The sequence below is a fragment of the Sebastes fasciatus genome, chromosome 14 (genome assembly GCF_043250625.1).
Source record: "Sebastes fasciatus isolate fSebFas1 chromosome 14, fSebFas1.pri, whole genome shotgun sequence".
In the NCBI taxonomy this organism is placed as follows: Eukaryota; Metazoa; Chordata; class Actinopteri; order Perciformes; family Sebastidae; genus Sebastes; species Sebastes fasciatus.
Genome location: NC_133808.1, coordinates 20,690,920 through 20,714,233, shown reverse-complemented (window position 1 = coordinate 20,714,233; position 23,314 = coordinate 20,690,920). Strand labels below are relative to the sequence as shown.

Sequence of the window (23,314 nt, the reverse complement as noted above, 5' to 3'; positions counted from 1 at the left end):
CAATTTAATAATTCATAAGTAGACCTCACAGTGTAAATGCTATTACTGATTTTTCTCCTGTGAGATACACCATTGCTGTACTGTATTACTGTTTCCACTACACACCTTCATTTTCATGGTTTCAGTTTTAGTAAAACAACTTACCTGTGTAAGGGCCAGTGTTGGCGTTCGGATCCAAGCTGATGCTCTGCAGGTAACTATGGCAGCGTTCTTTATGTTCCTCCAATGACGTTCTTTGTTTGTAGCTCCGCCCACAGTAGTTACACTTGTGTGGTTTGCCAACTAAAAGTGAAGACATTCGAAGGAGAGCATATTAATTTCATTCACTGCTACAGACAGAAAGAGTGGGTAGCGTCCAATGAGATAACGCAACCTGCCGCAGTGTATAGGCGGTGCGTAGTAGTAAATACTGTGTCAGTAGTACAAACAAACCAAAAGCGAGCCTCTGAGATCATGGATGTTCCACTACTAGTGTGAGGATTCCACACAACTGTTGCCAGACACAAAGGCAAGTTGTGGGCGAAGAAGATAGTTGCACCATGAAGTCTGCATTTCATAACGCTTTGGTCTCTGAAACATAAAGCTAACTCCCACTGCTGAGTGATGAGTGAATAGCGGAGTTGATCATGCATCCCATGGTGGTGGTAGGAAACTAACTCCAATGTTAAAACTGCTATGGAGGTGGAGTGTGATTCATTGTGCCATTTCTATATTTCATTCAATTCCTTCCTACCTAGTCAAGTGGAAAGATGAAGACATATCCTATCTATCTCGGTCAAGCCATCAGCCCATCTATCCTTCCATCCATCCAACGTGCTGTATTGCTTAATGACTAGATCAATACATCAATGGATTAGTGAATTAATAAATACATATATAAATATTAATGAAGGCATACAGTTATGAGTTAACAGGAAAGCCTTGATATAGGCCAATATTTGTTAAGGTCACCAGTGTCACAACGTATCCAAATACAACGGTTCATATGATATCATACAAAAAGTTATTCCTGATTTTTTGAGTGTTTTCCTATGAATGACCAGCAACACGTCAATTTCCACTTGTTACATGCATACAGTCTTTTCAAAATAAATTTCTGACTCCACAAGAAACAACTTGGTTAGGTTTAGGCGACAAAACTACTTAGGTTTGGAAAAGATTGTGGTTTGGGTTAAAATATCTCCGAAAGTGGCGTAACGTAAGTATGGAAGTTACGTGACAAAAATCAACATTTGAGTTAAAATAACTATGAAAGTGGTGTATCTTAGGAACCAAAGTTACGTTACAAATAAGTCAACGTTTAGGTTAAAATAACCACAGAAGTGGCGTTACCTAAGTACGGTGATTACGTGACAAATAATTTCGATAAACAATTTTCGTGGGATATATAAACGAAACACAGCGCATTCGCTATGAACGATGTAGGACAACAGCCTGAGTGTCGCCACCTCTGTACAATGGAACAACAGTACAGGTTGCTGTTTCCATAATGAGGTAAAATTTAAATGAAGGTTGTGTAAAACTTTCATTTCAAAATACTGCATTAAAGTGAAAATCCGACACAGGCAGACACTGCGGAGGATACAAGGCTGCGTCCTGTGGTAGAGTATTCTCAAAACTACAGTAACATAATGACTCAGAAAGGGACTGAGTGAACTGGAGGCCACATGAGTGTACCGATGTGACCCAGACACCATCATTAGCCATTCGCCGTAGTAAGACATTCGCTGAGATAATGGTGACATCTAATTACTAGAAGAAGAGCCAGTGCTGTTGTCACTGTGAGAACAGAGAAACCAAACATGTTTCAGTCTGAGGCATGGAGGCTGTAACACACACACACACACACACACACACACACACACACACACACATTTAGAGGTAGGTGATAGTTCACACGTGAACATAAATGCTCTTTCTCCCACAGAAAGGGATGTTGAGTTTTTTTTTTATATGTTCTACAAGAAGACCAGTTACTCAGAAATGATTATTCCTTTCGCTGTAAATGTTACATTTTCTTCCCCTGAACTACTGATGATTTGTGTGAGGGAAATAAAACCCACTTGTTACAGAATGACATGGCCAGTCATGGCCGATCTTGCAGCAGCAGGCACTTTTCTTTTTAGTGAATCATGTTGAATGATAATAGGCTTTCTGCTGTATCTGTCATTCAGGACTCTTGTGGTCTATGAATGACATTGTATCGGCAGAACTCGAAACTTCATGTAGGCTTTCGTTGTTATTTCTTTTCCGAGTATGAACAGATACAATAAAAGGTGTCTAATGACAAAAAGTTTCAATATTATTAAAGTGTGGGTAGGTGTACCAGCAGGGTCATTGCAGTAATATTCATTCTGGATGTGAAGGAGGAGGCGGCATTCAATCAAGTATCACTCGCATGTTCTTAGTGGCTCACATCTACACACTCTCACACACACAAAACGTAGACTTCATTATTTTTCATATTTATATAACCGCCCACACACGACCTTGCGCAGATGTTGGATGGACCTGAAGAATCCACCTTTCAGAAGCTATTCTTATTCATGCAAATGGTCCACACTGTGAACTCAGACACTCTTTTGGCTACACCTGTTCTTCCTGGCACGGCACCAGGCCAGCGCTGCCTGCCAGGAGTACTACCCAGAGTCCCTGGACGTAAGAAAACGCCGTGACAGCAAAACTTGGCCACATTAAATTCCTCACATTCCCCACTGAAAGACCAGATGAAGGCAGGTGTAACTTACTATTCATGATTTTACAGGAAAAAGGGGGTTGAGGGGATGTGACAAACAAATTCAGCTGAACAATGAAGGAAGTGAAAGTAGGAAAACGGTCATGGTTGATGGTGGAGGACAGATGTGAAGTGATAAATATTAAGAAATGCATAAAAGAAGCGTCTGAGCAACAACTGGGACAGAGATAACAGACATGCAAACACATGGACGCACACCCAAACACACTATCTGAAAAAGAGAAGTGTGTATGAGTAACCCCCGTGGGGGCATCACAGGCAGAAATGACGGTATTGTCTGACCTTGATTTCAAAGGTGCACAAGAGGGGAGAGCACATCCTCTCTGATAGGAAAGTGGGTTACAGTTGAGAGAGAGAGAGACAGCCAGCGCTCCCCATGTGCTTCTCAACAGACAGATAGTTTCCTCCTTAGTGAGTCAAGCAACTAAGGAACAGCATGTCCTTGGTACCTAACCACAAAGCACTCACAACACTGTCTACAACACGCACATGAAAAAAAAAAAAACACCATGCGCCTATCCAGCAACAATACGAGACGCAGAGTCACCAACCAGCATGCATGGCTACTGTGGCTACCATAGTTCTTACATTACACACACACAAAGCTTGTGAGCTGAGGTAGACTGAGGTGATTAAGTACATGTAACACAAGCATAATATAAGGTACACAATATTTGATGTTTTAAAATAAAGATATCACAGCATTTAAAGCATTAAGGGTTGATTTTTTTCCAGATCTCTGAAGGACTTCTATTGAAAGAAATGAAGTCTCTTCTGGGTAACAGAAGTGGATGAGTAAAAAAGGGAAGAGGAGAGTGTGAGGAGGAGTCTTACCAGCATGAGTGCGCAAATGCCCGCTGAGGGCATCGCGCCGCCGGCAGGCGTAGCTGCAGAAGGGGCATTTGAAGGGTTTTTCGCCTGTGTGCAGCTTGATGTGTCGCAGCAGGTTTCCCTTCTGGGTGAATGAGACGCCACACTGGTTGCACTGGAACGGCCTGTCACCTGATAGAGGCAGGCACAGGAAGTCAATACCACACTCATTGTGGAAGATGTTTTTAGAAAGTATCAACAGCCCTGCACGCTATTTTTTTGCAGGCTATCTAAGTGAACTCATTTAACCTTTTCTGTCTTTGTAACTGACATAATTGGACTAAAGTAAACTTAAGTGACCTGCCCTGTGTTAACCTAAATAATAATTAAAAAATAAGTCTTAATTCACTTCTGTTGGACTGTTTTAAATTAGATTAAACTGATATTAATCTTACTAAACTGAAATGACTCAAACTAAAACTAAAATAAATTGAACTTGTGTCTTCTCGTCATGTCTGCTTCATTCCAAAGACATGCACATCAGGCGGAAGTGGAGTGGGTATGCTGCAGATATCTATCTAAAGACATGTGTAACTTAAGAACTTAATATATACAATTCTCACGGGAAAATAAGCGCCTGCACTTCATTAACTTGTGTACATTTTCCACAAAAATGCAAGGTTTTCCAGAGTAATGGGATTCTATCTCTCTCGCAGTGTATGGTGGACTTTATATCATGTGGAATGAAACAGTTCAGTACACACTTTTACACACGGCTACTGTCTGCTCTTCTAATACCAAATCTTTTGATCTGCAGCCAGTTGGAAAAGAGAAATACGATCCTAATGCTGTGACAACCGGAGCAGTCGTGGCGTCAGTTGGAACAGGTTGCGGGGGATTCCAAGGATATTTTTTCCCTGATAATAATTCCAAGTCTAAGCTATTGTCCTTCAACAAAAAAAACAACAGAAAGCACTCCACACCCACTGTCGGGGAAAACAAATGATTTCTGACTCACTCTAAAGATGGGGAAACGTACACGACGCCCTGATTTTAATCATTAGAAAAAGGCTGTGTGGATTGTCAATGCCCAAAGACGTACCAGGCAGCTTCTAATATACTGTTCGTTACCGTGTGGTTGCTGACTTCCTGCGTCGGCTGCCAAGTTTGGATCAGATAATCCATCCTGTACATTGCTGGGGCTGACGCTCATGGATTCCTCCAATGACACTCCTTCCTCCCCTGTTTGGCTTGTTTCTTCAAGTGCCGGGCTTCTGTTGTCAGCCTCCTCCGCCATTTCCTCCTCTTGTTTAATTTTCAGTTCTGTAAAATAAAATGACAATCCTGAGATGAGTTTCAAATTTAGATAATGTAGGTTTTTATGGGAGTTCCATAGAAGTAGTTTGACCACAAAAACGCTTCACAGGAACCATATGAAAACTATATGGTCTTGGTTTGCCCCTGGGTTGCACGACTTGATCAAGCATGAGCAGATTACACTAAAAAGGTCTGTGTTTATTTGCAATGGATAGATTGAGCTAGGTTAGGTTAAGAGAGGCGTTCTACATCCAAAGGGTTAGGGTGAGTAGCCTCAGTGGAATGGAGTTAAACTGTAAAGGCCTGAGATGAACTGTCTCAGGATGGAGTAGATATGCTGCAGGTATAATGAGTTGATCTGAGATGGACATAGGGTGACTTGAAAGGGATAGCTGTGAGAAATAATATATCATTAAATGGGCATTTGGAGAGGGCATCCTAGTAACTTAGCAACTTGACTCGTAGACAGCATTAGGATGGACTGACACATTGAGAGAGAGAGAGAGAGAGAGAGAGAGAGAGAGAGAGAGAGAGAGAGAGAGAGAGAGAGAGAGAAACAGGCTGGTCTGGTTCCTGGCTGTCCCTGGGGAGAAAAGGGAGTGCCAGAGGCTCTGTGGCTCAGAGCACCTGACTAGCAATGGGAGACCGGCTGGATGACAAGGGCAGAAGATTGTATAATTATGTGTGGGTGTGGGTGTGTGGGTGGCTTCAGCGGGAAACTATTCACCACCTGCAGTCTCTACTTAGCGCCAGCAATTAGTAAAACGTGTACACACAAATAAATATCCAGAAGATAGTAATACAAAATACACACAGATTCATTCACCTATAGTCTTGTCCCAATAATCACCTGGATGGTACATACTGTATACACTTCAGTTAACCGGATAATCTGTTTTAGGGCTGCAACTAATGATTATTTCCATTGTTGATTAATCTGTCGATTAGTTTCTCGATTAATGGATTAGTTGTTTTGTCTATAAAATGTCAGAAAATGGGGAAAAAATGTCGATCAGTGTTTCCCAAAGCCCAAGATGACGGCCTCATATTTCTTGTTTTGTCCACAACTCAAAGATATTCAGTTTACTGTCATAGAGTAAGTAAGCAGAAAATATTCACATTTAAGGAGCTGAAAATTTTGACTCTTTTTCTTAAAAAATGACTCAAACCGATTAATCGAAATCAAAATAGTTGGCGATTAATTTAATATTTGACAACTAATCGATTAAACTAATGTTTCAAATTCTCAAGTCCGTTTCTGGCAACAAAGCTGAAACATTGCTGGGTAAAATTAATTAATTCTTTTATTCTGAATTTTTCCGATACCAGTATTGGAAATGCGTCCGATACTGCCCAAAATTCGGTATCGGCGAGTACGCCAGTCTATGCACCGATCCGATACCATAATTTATTAACCCCAAAAACATCAACTGTTTTGACCGGAAATCAATTGTTCTTCACCGCTCCGAAACAGTAGCCTTCACTGCCCTGTTGCCCTGGATGTATCATGGCTGCCACTGGCAACTACTGTTTTAGAGCAGCGAAGAAGAACTGATTGCAGGTTGTTTGTCAGAGCTGTTAAATAAAAATGATAATAATAACTTTATATTTTTTTTTATAACACTAGTATCTGATCAGTACTCGGTATCTCGATACCACAAGTTCAGGTATCAGATTATGTATCAGGAAGGAACAATTGGTATCGGATCATCTCTAGTATAAACCATATGAGCTGACAGTTTAGGATAGACGAGACAATGCTTGAGCCAGACTTGCATCTTCTTTCTAACACAGGACTCTAATGGTGCCATGAAGCAGCTTAGTTTTGTCTTCTGAGGGAAAGGAAACAGTTCCTTTGTCTTTTAAAGACATTTACACATTAATACTGTACTGTATATACAATGAAATTTACCATTTTCCAAAAGGCATGCGGTGATCAAGCACAATGCGGTCTGTAATATTTACAGTTTCTTGTGCTTGGTTTGTTTAGTCTTTGAACATCGTCATGTGCAACAATATCAAAACCATTGGTATGCTTCCCACAGGGATTACGCTGCTTTTGTCGTTTGATATACGTTTTTTTATAAAACTCTCTGAAACAAATGTTCTGAGCCATGTAGTAAAACTTGACTTTAATTGATCCCCTATTGTTGACTTGACTTTGTTCCCACTACAGCTGTGACAAAATATTTCCATGAATCAAACTAGATAATGAGGATTACACCACAAATCAAGTCTTGGTTTTGCTAATCGGTTAAAATGGATGTGAAAGGGGCTTTTAGGCACAGTGCGGAAACAAACGTTTGGACATCATCCAAGCAAAACTTACTGATCCTGATGATCCTGTTTTGGGATTTACTGAGGCAATAATCACAGTGTGAGCATATGTGGTTGTTTTACTAAACCTCCCATCTGACTGTATCCGTCAACTGTCCCCTCAGGCTTCATCCACTCAACTCTCAGAGTAAAAGAAATTTAGATATTCAGGAAACATTTCCTTTTTATAGGCCACAGAGAGACATCTCCACAAAGCAACTGCATTCTTTAAACTGTATGTTTCCAATGCCACAGAAGAAACACTTATCCCAATACCCACATTGCGATCGAGCCTTGCCTTCGACGGCTGTATCCTGGCAACACGGAGCAGACCTGAACGTCCTTGCTATTCAGCTCCTTGCATCTTTACATCTGTCTCTCCGGGGCGGCAGAGCGGAATGCATAGAGTGGTCAGATGAGGATACACTTGAAACGGTTGCTACGACAAAAGCAGCGATGAAATGCATCGAGGTGCAGTTTTGGCATATTTCAATGGCTCTACCAGATACAGTAGAATCAGCAATTTATCTGAGTTTCCCATAATCAATTGAAAAATCATGGGGAAATATCACAATTGATTGAAAGGCTGCCTGAAAGCAACACATCCTTATAAAGACGGTTAAACTGTCACCAGGCCCAAAGGCTGTAATTCTACTCTTCTACCTTTTATCACCAGACAGTGCACAATGCCAAGACAATTACTGTTCAAGCTTGCAAGTTTAAGAGCTTCCACTGAAATTTGACAGCGCTTCAAGCTCATTTTCAACAGATGATATGATGCAGCCCTTCTTTTGTAACAAAACCTCAAATAGCAAATCATGTTAGGCAACTTCCAGAATGACAACAGCTCCTATCAGTGAAGAGGATCTCCCTGTGAAAACCAGCTTGCCTCCATGTACCTCTAAACTTGTGGGAAACAAGCTTCCCTATTTCTCCCTCAGCTCACTTAGTTTCCCCTTTTCTTACTTTGCTGCTTCACAGTGACTTCGCTAGAGCTAATCTTAGGCATCTGGTCAATACACTGAAAGGAACCAGGCAACACTTCTGGGTAAGTGCAATATAGCACGGCGAGTGTGATATGGTACAACACGTTGCAATATGACATATTTGTACAAAGGCTCTACACTGTGGTAACTTCTGCTCCTCGCTGTAACAAGTATTCATCCTTTTCTTAGTACTCTTTCTCTTCTTAGCAATTCTGAAATTATTTCTTTTGAGACAGGACTTTATTTTCCTTCGTTTTTTGAGCATGGTATTTTGACTGCATTTTTAAGAGGTGTTATGCTTTGTAGTTTGCCCCTCCTTCACACACACTCACACAGCAAAGGTGGCAAGCTACCATGCTCTGGCTAAACCATCAGAAGCACCTGTTTTCTGATCAGCTCACATTTGCCATGTTCACTTTCTGGTGCAACAAATCCAAAATTAACACATTCTCTATCTGTTTCACATTAAAGGCCTGCCAGCAGTTCAGGGGAAATGCAGTTGCTATACCCGGAAGGCTTCTATTGTGAAAGGGTTGAGTTTCATTAAAACAAAGCTAAATACATTGATCAGAATGAACTGATCTAGTGAGGTAGACCAGTATATTTTAGAGCTGTCAAATTAACACATTAATTTCTTAATTATTTATAATTATTATAACAATATTTTTTTGATCAAATTAATTTTAATTTTAACAATGAATGCATGATTAAAAATTGATTTGATTTAATACAAATAATGCGTTAAAAACAACACATATAATGTTATTTAATGTTTATGTTAATTAATTGATGTATCAGTGTTACTATAAGTTGCTGTGTGTTGAATAACACTACCTATATTGCCAAATAACCCAACCGTCGCATTATGCCACACTGTCAGCCATTATGGGTTTCAGACACTCATTCTCACTCCTAACTCGTAAAATACAGACATTTGGTCAGTGGACCTACGCTTCATTATGACGCTCTAGGCTTCAAAGCATCGGTGAGAAATATTCAAAGGTATTCGAAGCTTCGCAGAGCAGTGCGGCGCAGCAGGCTGATATGTTCTTCTGTCTGTCTGTCTCCATCTCCCCCGTTTCAGTGCCGCTGACGCACTACTGCACACACACGCACCTCTACACACAACAAACAGCGATATCTGTCTGAGAATAATTAATAATAATTCATGTTGAATATGAATCAAGAATAATGTTGTGGGATTATTCCTTATTTCATGGACTATTTTCTGATTTATAGATTATTATTACACACTTATATATACAAAAATTTAAAAATGAAACATTGGAATAGTGATTTGAAGGTTGAATACCATGGCGACGGTCGAGGCTACGAAGCATTCGGGTCAGCCCTAGTTTTTAGGTTTACTTGGTTAGGTTTAGGCAATAAAAGTACTTGGTTAGGCTTAGGAAAAGATCATGGTTTGGCTTAAAATAAGTACGTTTATTACCTAACTGGCGGTAGTACGTAAGTTACGTAACAAAACGAAGGTAAAATAAGTCAACATTGACTTGATTCACACGTGACACGCTTAAGGGTGCCTCGGTGCGTTGGTATCAGACGCCACGGGGCACTGCCCAAGTGGGGGTACTTGACAAATTGGGAGTGAGAACGGGTTGGACACTTCAGCTGGAGCTGTCGGTGTGGCTCTGAAGTTAAAGGCCTATTGCCCGGCTCGATCTGCTCTGTGCAACGTGCCGTGGCTCTGTCAAAATCTAGGCACATAGGGTGCTTCTGAAACACGCTGCGGCTGGAATCACAAGCATTGTCTAGAGTGGTTACGCATCAGCTCCCGGTGGAATCCAGGGGTGAGCCTCTGAGAGCAGCGCTCTTCATTTCTAAACGATGAGAGCACTCAGGGTGCCACTGACACCACCGGAGTGAATTTACAAACGCACCCCTGTGCTTTGCACAATACCAACCGGTCAGTGTGTTAGTAATATCCATGTAAATAGTTTGTTAAATAGTTTTAAAAAACTGTTATGGCCACATTGTTGCTTAATAAGCCAATGTGTTTTTTTTTGTTTACAGTTATGGCCATTTTAGGCTAAGTGAAAAATTATTGGAAATAAAATAATTTATTGATTTCTAATGCCGCCTTTTTGATATTTTTATTCAAAGCTTTACTCATTTGCCAAAATAATTTAATGTTTTTGAGTTAAAATATGGTCATTTGGGGGCTTTTCCAAGCAAATATTGACACATGCCATTTATTCGCTATTAATTTGATTAATTAATCTGCACATCATTTTATTAATTATATTAAAAATTGTAATCAACTGACAGCTATAGTATGTTTGTTTAAAGGAGAAACAGTGTGTGTGCATACTGTGGTGGCTGCAGGAATGTGTATCTATTGATTGAGCACTCACCACTGGGGGAATTAGGACCCTGAGGAACCGTCTGTCCATTAGGTGTTGACGCATCCGCCAACATTCTCGAGTTCTCCTTACCGGGAGAGCATTGGCCGTTACCTGGGAGACAAGCAGAAATACAGCAAACTAAATTGTGCTGTAAAATACTGTAGTTGTACAACAAATACAATACAATGCTGTTATGTGAAAAAAAACAGCTTTGAGGGTTTTGATATTGCATATGCAACTATGTAATGATTAGTGTTTTAACCCTAAAGACAATGATGAAAAGAAAAATGTGAGAAACAAAGACTTTTCTGAAAATGTTCTGAAGATTTTTGTGACGATACACTACATACCTAACATGAGAAGAAAAATTAAATGTCTTGCTAAGCAAACAGTTTACATGAAGCCTTGTGTGAGGTATTTCTCAGATGAAAAAAAATATTAATTTCATCCCACTCTCAGATGTCCTTTGAAACCCAACCGGAATGGCCACTATGGAGGTCACCATACGGAACGCACAAGGCAACTAACTTAACTGTCTTTATGTACCGATGGGATCGTAATGTCCAGCAAATGTGGATCAGATTGCATCCTCTCAGCAGTCTGTACAGAGCCCAGGCTATGGATAGCCCTGTGTCCTGTGTCCTGTGTGGTTTGAGGGAGAGCAAACCAATCCCTTATCCCCTTACACCCCGGCCCCGTCAGGGTCACTAGAACAATACAGTGGCAACAGGCAAACACCCCCGCTGACCCAGGTGTCAGATCCCTCAGGAACCAGTGAGCCATCATTCACCAACAGCACAATTCAAGGTTTTCCTCAAGCACTATAAAAAACTGGAAAGTATCCGTTATAATGACACCAGACTGCCTTATGCTTTTATAACTGATGTAGCAATAGCCGTAGCCGAGGGACGTTTCAGTTAAAATCACAGGAACGTGCCACATCCTGAAACCGCTACACGGAAGGCCTTGTTACAATTTGTCGGTGCTCCACATGTCTGCAATGATCCCTCATACATGAAAAAGAAATCTGTGTCAGATCTCCAATTGCTGTGACAGCTCCTCTTAGTGTGACAGCCTCCTCTATGGTTTTGTTCCATTGTAGTGGCGGCCCCACTGAGTGGGGCATACTGGGAGACGTTGTCCATGACACAATCCCTGGGCCCGGGATCGGGTTGCACAGGTCGGGGTTGGAGGAAATCTCAGGTGACCGACGCTGGCTCTCCCTTGGCAATGCTGTCCTGGAGACAGGAGTGGCCCAGATTTGTCATGAAGGATTTTCCATTACTGTAGCAGATGCTGACAGCTGCCTAGCAGCACAGTGGCTAGGTTGTCTCTGGCATAGGATAATAGCATCCAGGGCTGCCTGGGTTCAAATGCTAAAATAAGAACCATCCATTAAAGATTTTAAAGATCTGGCCACCTGCTCCAAAAGAAATAGTGGGCAGAATTTCACTTCTATACTAGGTCCATACAATCTAAATTTAAAGCCATCAGTTATCTCTAAAAAAAAAAAAAAGCCAACTACCAACAGCAGGGCAAGAATACCCAAAATTCAACTGCTGAAACTCTGAGAGTCGGTCAAAATAACCATCTTATAATCTTCATGTGTGCCGTCGGCCTATAGCTATTTTCCTTAAGCCATCTTTGGTTTATTATGACACTAACTGAGGGCTTAAAGGTCCGTGTATGTTTTTGTTTATTGGATTAAAGTAAGTGGCAAAAATGAGAAAACTACTTGTATTACTGTTTTGTGGGGAGTGTGAGGCAGCTCCGGGAGACAGACCTACAGTTAAAGGGGCTGTAGCAACTCAAATTCAGCCGGTGCAATCCCCGGCGCAGGGGACCTGATCCTGGGGAACTTCCCCAAGTAAGGGAGGGCGGCAGGGAGGACGAAACAAAAATACAAGTCGTTTTCTCGTTTCTGCCACTTTGGATTTAATCCAATAAACAAACTATCAAAACCTACACAGACCCTGTATCTTCAACGTGATCAACAAGCCTTCAGGGCAGCTCTACTTCTTCCTCCCCGTGTGTTGGAGTGAGGGCAGATTGGACGCTACAGTGACTCATTATCGCCTCTTGAGGTACAAGTGGTATAACACGACAGGACGGGCTGGGGCTAGCTGGTTAGCATGCTCATTTCAGTAGATATCTCTGCAACACAATACATAGACGCCTTTGACATAACGTCAACACTGTAACCTCTACACATTCTGTCGGAAATGTTAATTAATTTTTTTAACGTTTTAAACTAAAATTCTGGCCAGATATTACACATTGCACCTTTAACACAGTGCTATTGTTAGAAAGAATGAAAGCGTCAAGGTGAATTGCTTCACAAGCTATTCATTCAAAAAGCTATAAAATGTATGATGATTTATGAATAATGCTGTCAATATTGTTTTTTTTTTTAATTTATAAATAATGACGTCAAATAAAGACTTTTGTGTCCTGTTTTTTAGGCAATTACTGGCCATCAATGGAATAAGTCACACTTATATTAAGTCTATCTGTTGATTATGATGGTCAAATACATAGCTAGTGAAGAATATGCATTTCCATGCCTGTTCAAATAGGGACCTCAAACCTTTAATGTTTGGAAAAAAAGCCTTGTGCATTATGAATTAAACAGGGTAAAAAAAACGCTATAAAACAACCCACAAGTTTACACGGATTGAAGGTTTGCGTTGGTGCCCCGCATTTGCTGAGTCAATCCTGCATGAACACTAAGATCAGGATATCAAACAGTCGAGGCCTGCCGGCGGAAAGGTATTTTGAGTAATACCAAATTGGGATAAGTTAATATGGTAGCAAATGGAAAGGAACAAATGCATACACATGAAACTCGTGGGTGTAATAATTGCTGACTTCATCGGTGACGCTAAATGAATTCATAGCTTCTAAAGTACAGTCATCCTCTGAGGAATCTAACAAGGGTCAATGCAATTTCTCGTCTTACAAGTTATTCAAAAGAGAGCACAGGCACTTATAAATCGTATCTGGGTTCAGGAACAGTGTGCAATGACAATAAACTTAAATTCAATCAAGGTCAAGCTCCATCTACCTGCATGTGAATGTGAGAAATGAATAAAATACAAATGGCTCAATAGCATGTCTAGCTGTGTGAGAAGCTGAATAAGACTGTTTTCCGGAGTGACGAGGCCCTCCATTGTGGCTTGCTGGATTCACACTGTATGGGAGCTGGTTTTTCCTGTCAAACCCTGAACCTTCCTTAAGACAAAGATTCAAAACAAACAGACACACGCACCCACACACACTCCGCTGACCCAGCAAACAAAAAAAAAGAAATACAGACAGACAAATGACAGCATTCATTCAAAAAATGGTAAGATAATGTTTTGGAAGTGCTAGTGATGAATTTAATTTGTGAATAAATTAATGCAGTTATATGTATACACCTTATCCATAAGGACTACAGAAGCACTTGCTGTTAATTGAGCAATAATAGAGTGCACTGATGCGTTTCATTTGCCGTAATCTATATTAGTGTATGTGGGGGTGACCCTGAGAGGAGGGAAACCTGATACATCTGCAGAGAACATGATCTTAAATCATCTGCAGAGCGGGTCTTAAGAAATAAGTAAAAACAATAAGGAGTTCACGGTAAACTCCAGCTACTGAATAACTCTTAATTAATATTACAGCATCCACGGAGGGTCGTTGATTAATGTTGCAATGCACCAAGAGCAAAGTTGGCTGCGCAACCAAAGCGTTGTGGCTGGCTAGCCGATGGTTCTGCCTTCTGATTTTGTTTTAACAAAAAATGTTAATAATCTGATTTGCATTTAGGTCACATCATCAGCATAGTCTCACATACGCTGCACAGCACAACAACAACACTACACCCCCTTGTATTCACAATCAAACTGTCCCACTCACATTATCATTTAATACTTAACATTGTTAACATTGCTGTCTTAATGTAGTAACTGTAACCATTGACTACACTGACTGACAACAGTCACCATCAATTTGTATAAGATGAAACTAATCAATGTTAACTGCAAGAGCTGATCAAACTAAAGTGGAAACTTTTGGCTGCTGTCTTAGCTCTTTGCCTCCAAGTAGACACTGTATGTTTGGTCAAAGATAGTGTGAATGAGTAAAAGATTCACCACTTCACTCACCGTATGAGGAAATGGAATTTGTCAAATAGAACAGATTACAAAATGAGTACTGTACTTGAAGCAATTTGAAGTTATAGGAGAAGTGTTTTGTTTTTTTACTGTAAAATGATAGTGGAGAGTTTCCCCTCCGATTATTGTGCAGCAGCTCAGGTAAATGTGATTTGTTTCACTGATGAACGTTAACTTTACTGGACTGAAATGACGATGTTAAAATGTGATGAGGACAATTAATGCAGTTTTACTGTTTCTGTCTGTTACCACTTTATACATAACACAGGTCAGGAAATGTTTGCACCTGTCCTTTGGTGACATTTAACTAATGCAAGAAACTAGAGATCAAACCAGAGTGGGTTGTGTCTTTTCTCTGTTTAAAAAGATGAACAGAGCGCATGAATGATCGACAACCGGAACTTAATAAAGAGAAGCTGGAATGTCCCGTTAATCCTTTAAGCATATCAAATACGGTGAAGTATTTGAACTTCAGTGAAGAATGCCTTGTTATGTCAGTTTGTCAAACTATCATTTGCTTAAACGACTTAAACGTAAAGCTGTCAAAAGTGTTATTTGTCAGACTGTCAATGTTAGACGTTACCAAGTGGAAACTACATACATAACTTCAGAATATTATGACCTTTTATTTTTTAGAATGAATGAATAATGTTAAGTATAACACTTAGGGATGCACCGATGCAACTTTTTCAGTCCCAATAACGATACCTGGGCTTTGGGTATTGGCCAATACCGAGTACCGATCCGATACCGGTGTTTAATTAATAAGATGTATGCCTCACTATGTGGAAGTGACAGGGATCATTCTATTATGTCTAAGGCAACATCAGGCTTTATTTTAAACATTGCTTTCCTAACTTTGTAAAACAAAATGTAATAAATAAATACATAAATATACATTTTGTGAATTGTTATTTTTTATCAAAATAATAAATTGTACAAAAAATCTTCAAAATTAATAGAAATTACAATTCAGGTGTACATGTTTTTAATGAAGCAAAATATTGGTCAAAACTTAAACAGGAATCAAATTCCACTATATAATGTATATAGTATATAAACATAGATCTGGTATTGGTATCGGTGCATCCCTAATACCACTAATGCAATATCTTACTGAATTTGTTTAGGTAAGGGATAATGTACAGCAAGCCGGTCATTGTTGTGAAATAAACCCCGACAGGGGTCACAACAATGGCCTGCTAGCTGTACATTATCCTGCTTATTACGCGGCTACTTACTTAATAAATCAATAATTTGACACAAAAATGGTCCGCTATACAGAAATAACGGACCATAGAACGCCATGATTGACCAATCGGAATCGAGTATTCAACAAAGCCGTGTAATAATGTTTAATAAAATGTTTTTTTTGTTCTTACATTATGGTATACTGTGTATGCGTAATAATGTCATCGTATAGTTTAGTTTAGTGTATGTTAGTGTAGTAATTTAACGTTTATTTGTTGTCCTTTTCTCTTATATTCTGAATCATTATTTTACAACCTTGTGCAACATGCTTTGGCAGAGCTGTTCGTAATTATGGTCATACCAATAAGGTAAATTGGATTTCTTAGATCCGCATGAGGTGTCTATAGGAACCAGCACGACTTCATCAAACTCCTTTCATATAGAAACAAGATACGTAAATGTGCTTTATGTGTGATTGAAGATATCTAATCTCTCAAAGTGAGAAATGACACACAAAAGAATGTCATGATGTATCTATGAGACATCGAGCATGTGAGAAACAATGACGGTGTACATGAAAGAAAACAAAGAGTGTGATAATCTATATGAGAGAATGATTGCATCTGTGATATATTATGATGGTGTGTGTGACAGAGAAAAGTAGTGCGTTGCGTGTGAAAAGGCATAACTGTGTATGTGTGAGTAACCTATGAGAGAGAGAACGACTATGACACATTGACACAGTCGTGTGGTTACGAAGAGTGTTTATATAAAAAGGAAGGTTGGTTGAATAAACAGGAGAGCAGCTAAAATTCTCGATTCCTGATTGTCGAATGACCTTCTTGAAAACAAAGCGTGTACCCGCTCAGTGGCACCACTGTCAACGTTTGTGCTGCGAGGAGCATTCAAATCCAGCCATTGTGCATTTAAGGACACCATGTTTTGTCAGTGCAATAGCAAGGTTGCTTGGGTTTTTTCAAAAATGTTACCTTCTCTTCTTCTTTATGTGTGTTCTGTACAAAGCTGTAAGTAAGCTGTCAGGCATTGAAACTACGACTATTGTCAATCACATACAATGTTTACACTGCCATTGGTTTGTGGACTACGGTTTCGAAGACTTGAGTTCGGCATTTTGGTGAACTGAAAATGGGTCCTATGGGTACCCACGAGTCTCCCCTTTACAGACTTGCCCACTTTATGACAATCACATGCAGGCAAGTCATAGTCAAGTCAGCACACTGACACACTGACAGCTGTTGTTGCCTGTTGGGCTTGAGTTTGCCATGTTATGATTTGAGCATTTTTTTTAATGCTAAATGCAGCACCTGTGAGGGTTTCCGGACAATATTTGTCATTGTTTTGTGTTGTTAATTGATTTCCGATAATACATAAATACATACATTTGCATAAAGCAAGCATATTTTCCCTCTCCCATGTCGATAAGAGTATTAAATACTTCACAAATCTGCCTTTAAGGTAAATTTTGAACAGATATAAATGTTATCCATTTGTGATTATTCGCGATTAATCATAGCGAATCATGCAATTAAATAGTTAATTGATTGACAGCCTTTATATAGCTAAGTCACAAATATAGGCCACCTACATCTAGACAACATTAAACATGTTACCTTAAAAACATTGTGACATACATGACGGACATTATCGGGTTTGGCCTGTGGTGCTGGGAAGGATGTTTGCTTCTCATACACTCCCTGATATGTTCTATGGCTGAATACGAGTGAAAGGTGAAAAGTAAAAAGTTCAGTCCTGAAGCGCAGCTCTGGCCTTCTGTTTTATCTTAGTTACAGTGATCAAAAATAATATCCACCACCAAGTCTTTTGAATAATATCGCATTAAAGATGAAAAGTCATCACCAAATGAACAGCTTTTACAAGAGCTATGACTTTGTAACTGAATGATATTATGAATAGGAGAGAAGTTCAACCTTGCTGTAATGAGCTAAAATAACATTGGTCACCAGTTTTCAAATACTGCATGTTAAGCCCATTGAACTCAGAGCTCTGTCGGTCTCAACCTTAAAAGAAATCGTCCGATCAAACGTAGCATTTCCCGGCTTGGGTTGACGCATCTGTGCCTCAATTTGTACTCCAAGGCGGAGGGGGGTTTGACCCCACTCATGTCTTTGCATTGACTTTATATGCACTCACTTCACGTTCTGATTGAACAAGCTTTTATATTGTTCGTCACATATATTTTTCTTTACTATTTTTGTTTCTTAAATATACAGTGAGTACAATAAACTATGATAAGAGAGCACACTTGTGTGTTCTATGATGGTGAGAAGATGAATATGTTTGCATATAAAAGGGGATGGTATAGGATTTAGTGGAGTTGGGTATAGTAGTGTGTGCAAGATTACAATGATGTGTGTCACAACAGGTTCAATGTTTGACTTAAATATTGTCTCATAGTTAGCCTAGTTAATGTATTGAGCACATAGTAAATAGTAGCGCAATATGCATTCCACAAAGAAGTGTGTTTTCCGAAGCAGACTATTATTTGTTCCTAATGTGTCATCTCAGAAGCGACCCACAGATGGACAGGAAGAGTAGGAGCCTCCATTTCTTCTTCCACCACCCCAAACCCCGCCTGCCAAGTGTTCCTATAAGCACAAACCCCCAATGGAGACCTAAAATCCCCACTGATGTCACAAGCAACGTGCTACCTGTTTTTTAAGATCTGCTTACCAAAGCACAATACGGAGGGAGGGGGTGAGGGGGGGGGCAGGGAAGAGATAGAAATGTATTCAAGAGACCTGCCCAAAGGAAACCAGCAAAGGGCAATGGAGCACCACAAAGTGCGTATCCAGTATCTGCTGCATTCAACAGGATGTTGGTAACGCAGCGTTTTCTCTAAAAGGCTGCACTAGGGGAAAATCCCTTGAAATGTTTATGGTGTTGTGATTGCAAAAATTGTGTTTTTTTTTTGTTTCAGCATTGTAACAAAAAGTTGGAAGAGATGTGAAAGTCAAAATAATTTAATCACGTAAAAGTCCAATAACATAATAACACACAGACGGAGTCGTCGTTGTCATTCTCGCCATCGTTGGCATAACACAACGCAGACACACATTCCGATATAGTGCATGAACTCTGGGTGTAAAATATGGGTAGCAAGTGTACATTGAATGTAGTGTGTAAGCAATATGAGGACTTACTAGCACAGTAGCCATCGGGAGCCTCCATTTCAAGTGCTGCAGGGAGTGCTGCAGGGAATAAAAATAAATGTAACTGTTACTTTTACATCGATGTAACACAAAGGTTTTGCATAATATATATAATTCTTGTTAAATCAAATGTGTGCATCTCAAAAGCTGTGCAGCCTGAGCTCTGTTATTATAATAGCATGCAACAATGATGTGCACCTTCAGAGTTAACCTTGATCAAGTATTCATACAAGCAACACAAAGCTGTAGACTATTAATTAGTTTTAAATCATATTAATGCCCGAATTCAGGGCTGCTAAGCAGCTTCAGATGCATGGGTTCTAGTGCACAAATGTGCATCACCACAGAGACTCTGGTCTGTGCAGTTTGCTTATTAGAGAAGTAGTCACATATATTTAGCAAGCTAACCTATGAACTACTTTAAATGTGTGAACGGCCGCATTTTAGTTTCATGCTCTCTATAAATATGTTCCTGTAGAATTTAGATTAAAGCCGTCATAGTCTCTCTATTTTCTTCTTTTTACACCATTACGGTTTGTATATCATGTATGAGACCCAACTTTTATTGAGTCTGAAATGATGAAATTGATTTTTTCTTATTCAAAACAGGCAAAAGAAAATATATAAATGTACCCATTTATTACAATAACACAGTGATGTCTGTATCTTTTCAAATTTTTAAAAAAAGGGGGGAAATTAAATCACTAAATTCAGGTAACATTTGAACTTTTTGTGCAAAAGTGGCATCAGACTGACAAAGCAATTAAATAACACAATAAATAGCATTAACTTAAAATAGAGAGAGAGATAAAGAGAGAGAGATCAACTTTAAGGCAAAGGACATATGTTTGCTAAACATTTCTGGGCATGTCGATAAAACATGATGTCAGCAGGCTTCTTTGAGGAAGTGGTAAATAAGTTACTTGGAAGTTGATTATAATTCTTACGGACTGCTATTAAAGGTTGGGTCCATCTTTATCCCTCTATACCCATTGCTATCACTGTGTAGAAGATTTGTTAAAGTCAACACATTTAAAGTAAGTTATGATTATTATTAATTTTGGAATAACATTGCATCAGAGATAATATTAATAGAGTTTATTAATATCTAATTAAATACTGAGTCTGATCACTCAACATATGTGTATTAAGCCACAGCACATGAACATACAGCTTAACACTTTCATTAAAAACAACAACAACTCAAAAGGTGTTATTGCAGAAACTTTTTTTGGTCTGTGTCCACATCCTGAACTATTTCTTAATAGACAGTATAACAAAGATGATAATCTGACTCAAGAGTCAGCTACAATGTCCTTAATGATCTGAGCTCTTCATTTAGCCTCCATCTGGAGGAAACTTTACTTAGTCACAGAAAGTTGGAAAGCTTTTTAGATTCTGGTTATTTCAACATGATAAGCTTCAATTAAAAGTGAAACCTGAAAGCAAAACAAGAAAGTAACATGCAATATATATATATATATAAATTTAAAAAAAAGTGGATTTATTTAATTACCTTCAAGCGTCTCCCCTGTGAAAAAATATGTTGGTAACTTCAGTCAAGGACGGAGGGAGGGGGGGTGGTAAGATGTCTCCACCTCCCTTTAATGAAACCAAAAAAAGTCAAAATTAGTGATCTCTCACACATGAATGAAAGGTAAGCAATAGCAGTCCAATACAAGACAGGAACATGTGAGAATTCATCTGAGAAGCAGCAGGGTTTCAGGAAACAGAGAAAAGTTTAGGAGCAGAGGCATCTCCAGTAAAGTGTCCTACAGGTGACTAGTTGTTGCTGCGTAAAAAGCCTCTTCTGCGCGTCGAAGTTCTCCACTTTAAAGGCGACACCGTCCCATCGAGCTCTGGATTCAAACTTGCGACATTATTTCTTCACAAGTCGCTCAACTACGAGCCCAGCCGCACACACAGGCGCACTTTTTCTTTTCTTTTTTTTTTTTTTTTTTTTTTACAGTAGGAACACCGAGGAGGAGGAGGAGGAAGGGGGGGAAGGAAGACTCAACAAGTTGGTGAAGGGAAAGAAAGAGATGGATGGATCAAACTGGATCCACCGGTTCCTAAGGAATTAACCATAGCAGGCAGGGAGCAGCCAAGCTATTTTCAACAACCAAAGAAGACACTGGAAATCCATGGGCAGATAGGCAGAAAGGCAGGCAGGCAGTGTGGAGATGTGACTCAAGGTAGACCAGGTAGAGCCTCTTAACTGCTGCTCAGATGCCAAAACATGTCTCTATAATAATAATATGGCAGAAATATGTCAGAAATTAAAAATAATTATTCCCCCCTTCTTGATTTATATTTGACATATGTATTTTTTGCAGATGCACAGGCATGAGGACATTTAAACATTGCATCTCTGGAGAAAAAACAACAAAAAAAACGCACAGCCAGTTGTGTTGTTATTTGTCAACGCGCAGCAGTGTTTTGAGTGATTTTTCTCTGCTGTCTGTGTCGCCCTGCATGGCTTATATTGGAGCTGACTGACTGACAAGCTGCAATTCAACAGGTTATCCGATCAGCACCGCAGCAGCAGCAGTCTGTACAGCAGAGCTCCGTCTGGCTCTCTCTCCATTCATCAGACAGACGCTCCTTGTCTGCCTTTTGCCGCAGACATGCGCCTCCAGCAGCATCTGAAGCGTCTGTAGCTCTCAATCATATATATCGGATGGCTCCATTTAAAGCAGCAGCAGCGACAGCAGCAGCGGTTAGTTAATAAGCGATTCATGCGCTTGTTGTTTCTCTGTTTTTTTTTATTTACCTTAAACACGTAGGAGTTTATATAATCCCATGAACTTGCACACTGATCCAGACTGAATGTCTCGGTTTTGGATAACAGACTTCATCATTATTTGGAGCCCGACATGCGCCACGCAGCGCGCGCTGAACGCTAGTTTGGTTCCGCAGCAGCAACAGCAGCAAAAGCAACAGTTGTTAAATCCACCACTGACTTCCTCCTCCATCTCCTCCGGAGCAGAGAGAGCAGAGCAGAGCAGAGCAGACAACCCGCCCGAGTTGCTATTCTGGGAAGTTGGTCTGACACAGAGAAACCGATCACAGAGTGCGTGTGGACCCAGTCTGCCTCTCTCTGCTCGGCGATCGATTAGGTTACAAGGGGGGCCTCTTATTTCTGAGGCTGCAGCAGCCAGGTGACATCCCTGTGGCGACGAGCTGCCATAGCCTTACTCTTAAAGTATTTCTATAGAGGGATTATTCAAGGACACATTAAAGTGACCCTATATGCCTTTTTTTATGCCAATTTATAATTGATTGCTATTGTTATATTCCAGTAGTTTGGCAAAAATTGTGAGAAAATACTTATTATTTTTAATTAATTATTATATCATTGCACATGCGAAACTCTAACATATTTCTTTGAACAGTGACAATGACAAAAATATGATTAAAACAAGTTATTTGTTATCCCTGTGGCGACGAGCTGCCATAGCCATACTCTTAAAGTATTGCTATATAGGGATTATTCAAGGACGCATAAAGTGACCCTATATGCCTTTTTTTTTTCACATACCAGGCAGCCAAATTATAATGTTTGATTGCTAGAGTTATATTGCAGTAGTTTGGCAAAAATTGTGAGAAAATACTTATTTTTTTAATTAATTAATTAACTATTATTATATCAATGCAAATGCAAACCTCTAACATATTTGTTGTACAGTGACAAAAATATGATTATTAGATGATTAATATTAGTGTAATTTACATCAGTAATCGTTTTGGGTCCTGTTTTATATATTTTTTTAGCTTACATATATTATTGTTGTTGTTGTTGTTGTTGTTGTGTGTTACTATGTTTTATCTATGTTTTTTTATGTACAAGCTGCTCCGAACCAATTGCCCCTAGAGGGATTAATAAAGTTGTTGAATTGAATTGAATTGAATTGAATTGAATTGAATTGAATTGATGATTAAAAAAAGTTATTTTTATAAAACGGTCACTATATCCTGACAGTAGTGCATGAGACCGGTAATCTGGAAAAAAAATAAATCATGTGTCTCTGTTTCCTCCGGTGCTCCTATAATGGCATCTGCAAGATTTCACAGACCGGAGGAAAACAACCAATCAGAGCCGAGCTGGAGCCTGCTGTCTTCTGAGCAGCTGTCAATCACTCGTGAACTCCAATCAAACGGTCAAATATGAATTAATATCCTGTTACTGTAATGCCTATTTCTCTCCTCAAATGTTTTCAGAAACATC

At 39.6% G+C, this 23,314-nt stretch overlaps 1 protein-coding gene across 1 annotated transcript in view; it reads right to left on the bottom strand.

The window, feature by feature from the left end:
* The window catches only part of ikzf2 (IKAROS family zinc finger 2), a 29,106-nt gene extending 6,876 nt beyond the window's left edge, over window positions 1-22,230 (bottom strand). The window contains exons 1-7 of the mRNA XM_074659619.1: window positions 21,860-22,230; window positions 20,603-20,688; window positions 19,078-19,125; window positions 10,557-10,658; window positions 4,697-4,888; window positions 3,590-3,757; window positions 145-282 (exon numbers count right to left, since the gene is read on the bottom strand). Coding sequence (XP_074515720.1) covers window positions 145-282; window positions 3,590-3,757; window positions 4,697-4,888; window positions 10,557-10,658; window positions 19,078-19,105 — 628 coding nt within the window. The 5' untranslated portion in view covers window positions 19,106-19,125; window positions 20,603-20,688; window positions 21,860-22,230. The remainder of the gene's footprint in view (window positions 1-144; window positions 283-3,589; window positions 3,758-4,696; window positions 4,889-10,556; window positions 10,659-19,077; window positions 19,126-20,602; window positions 20,689-21,859) is intronic.
* Window positions 22,231-23,314: the final 1,084 nt, after the last annotated feature.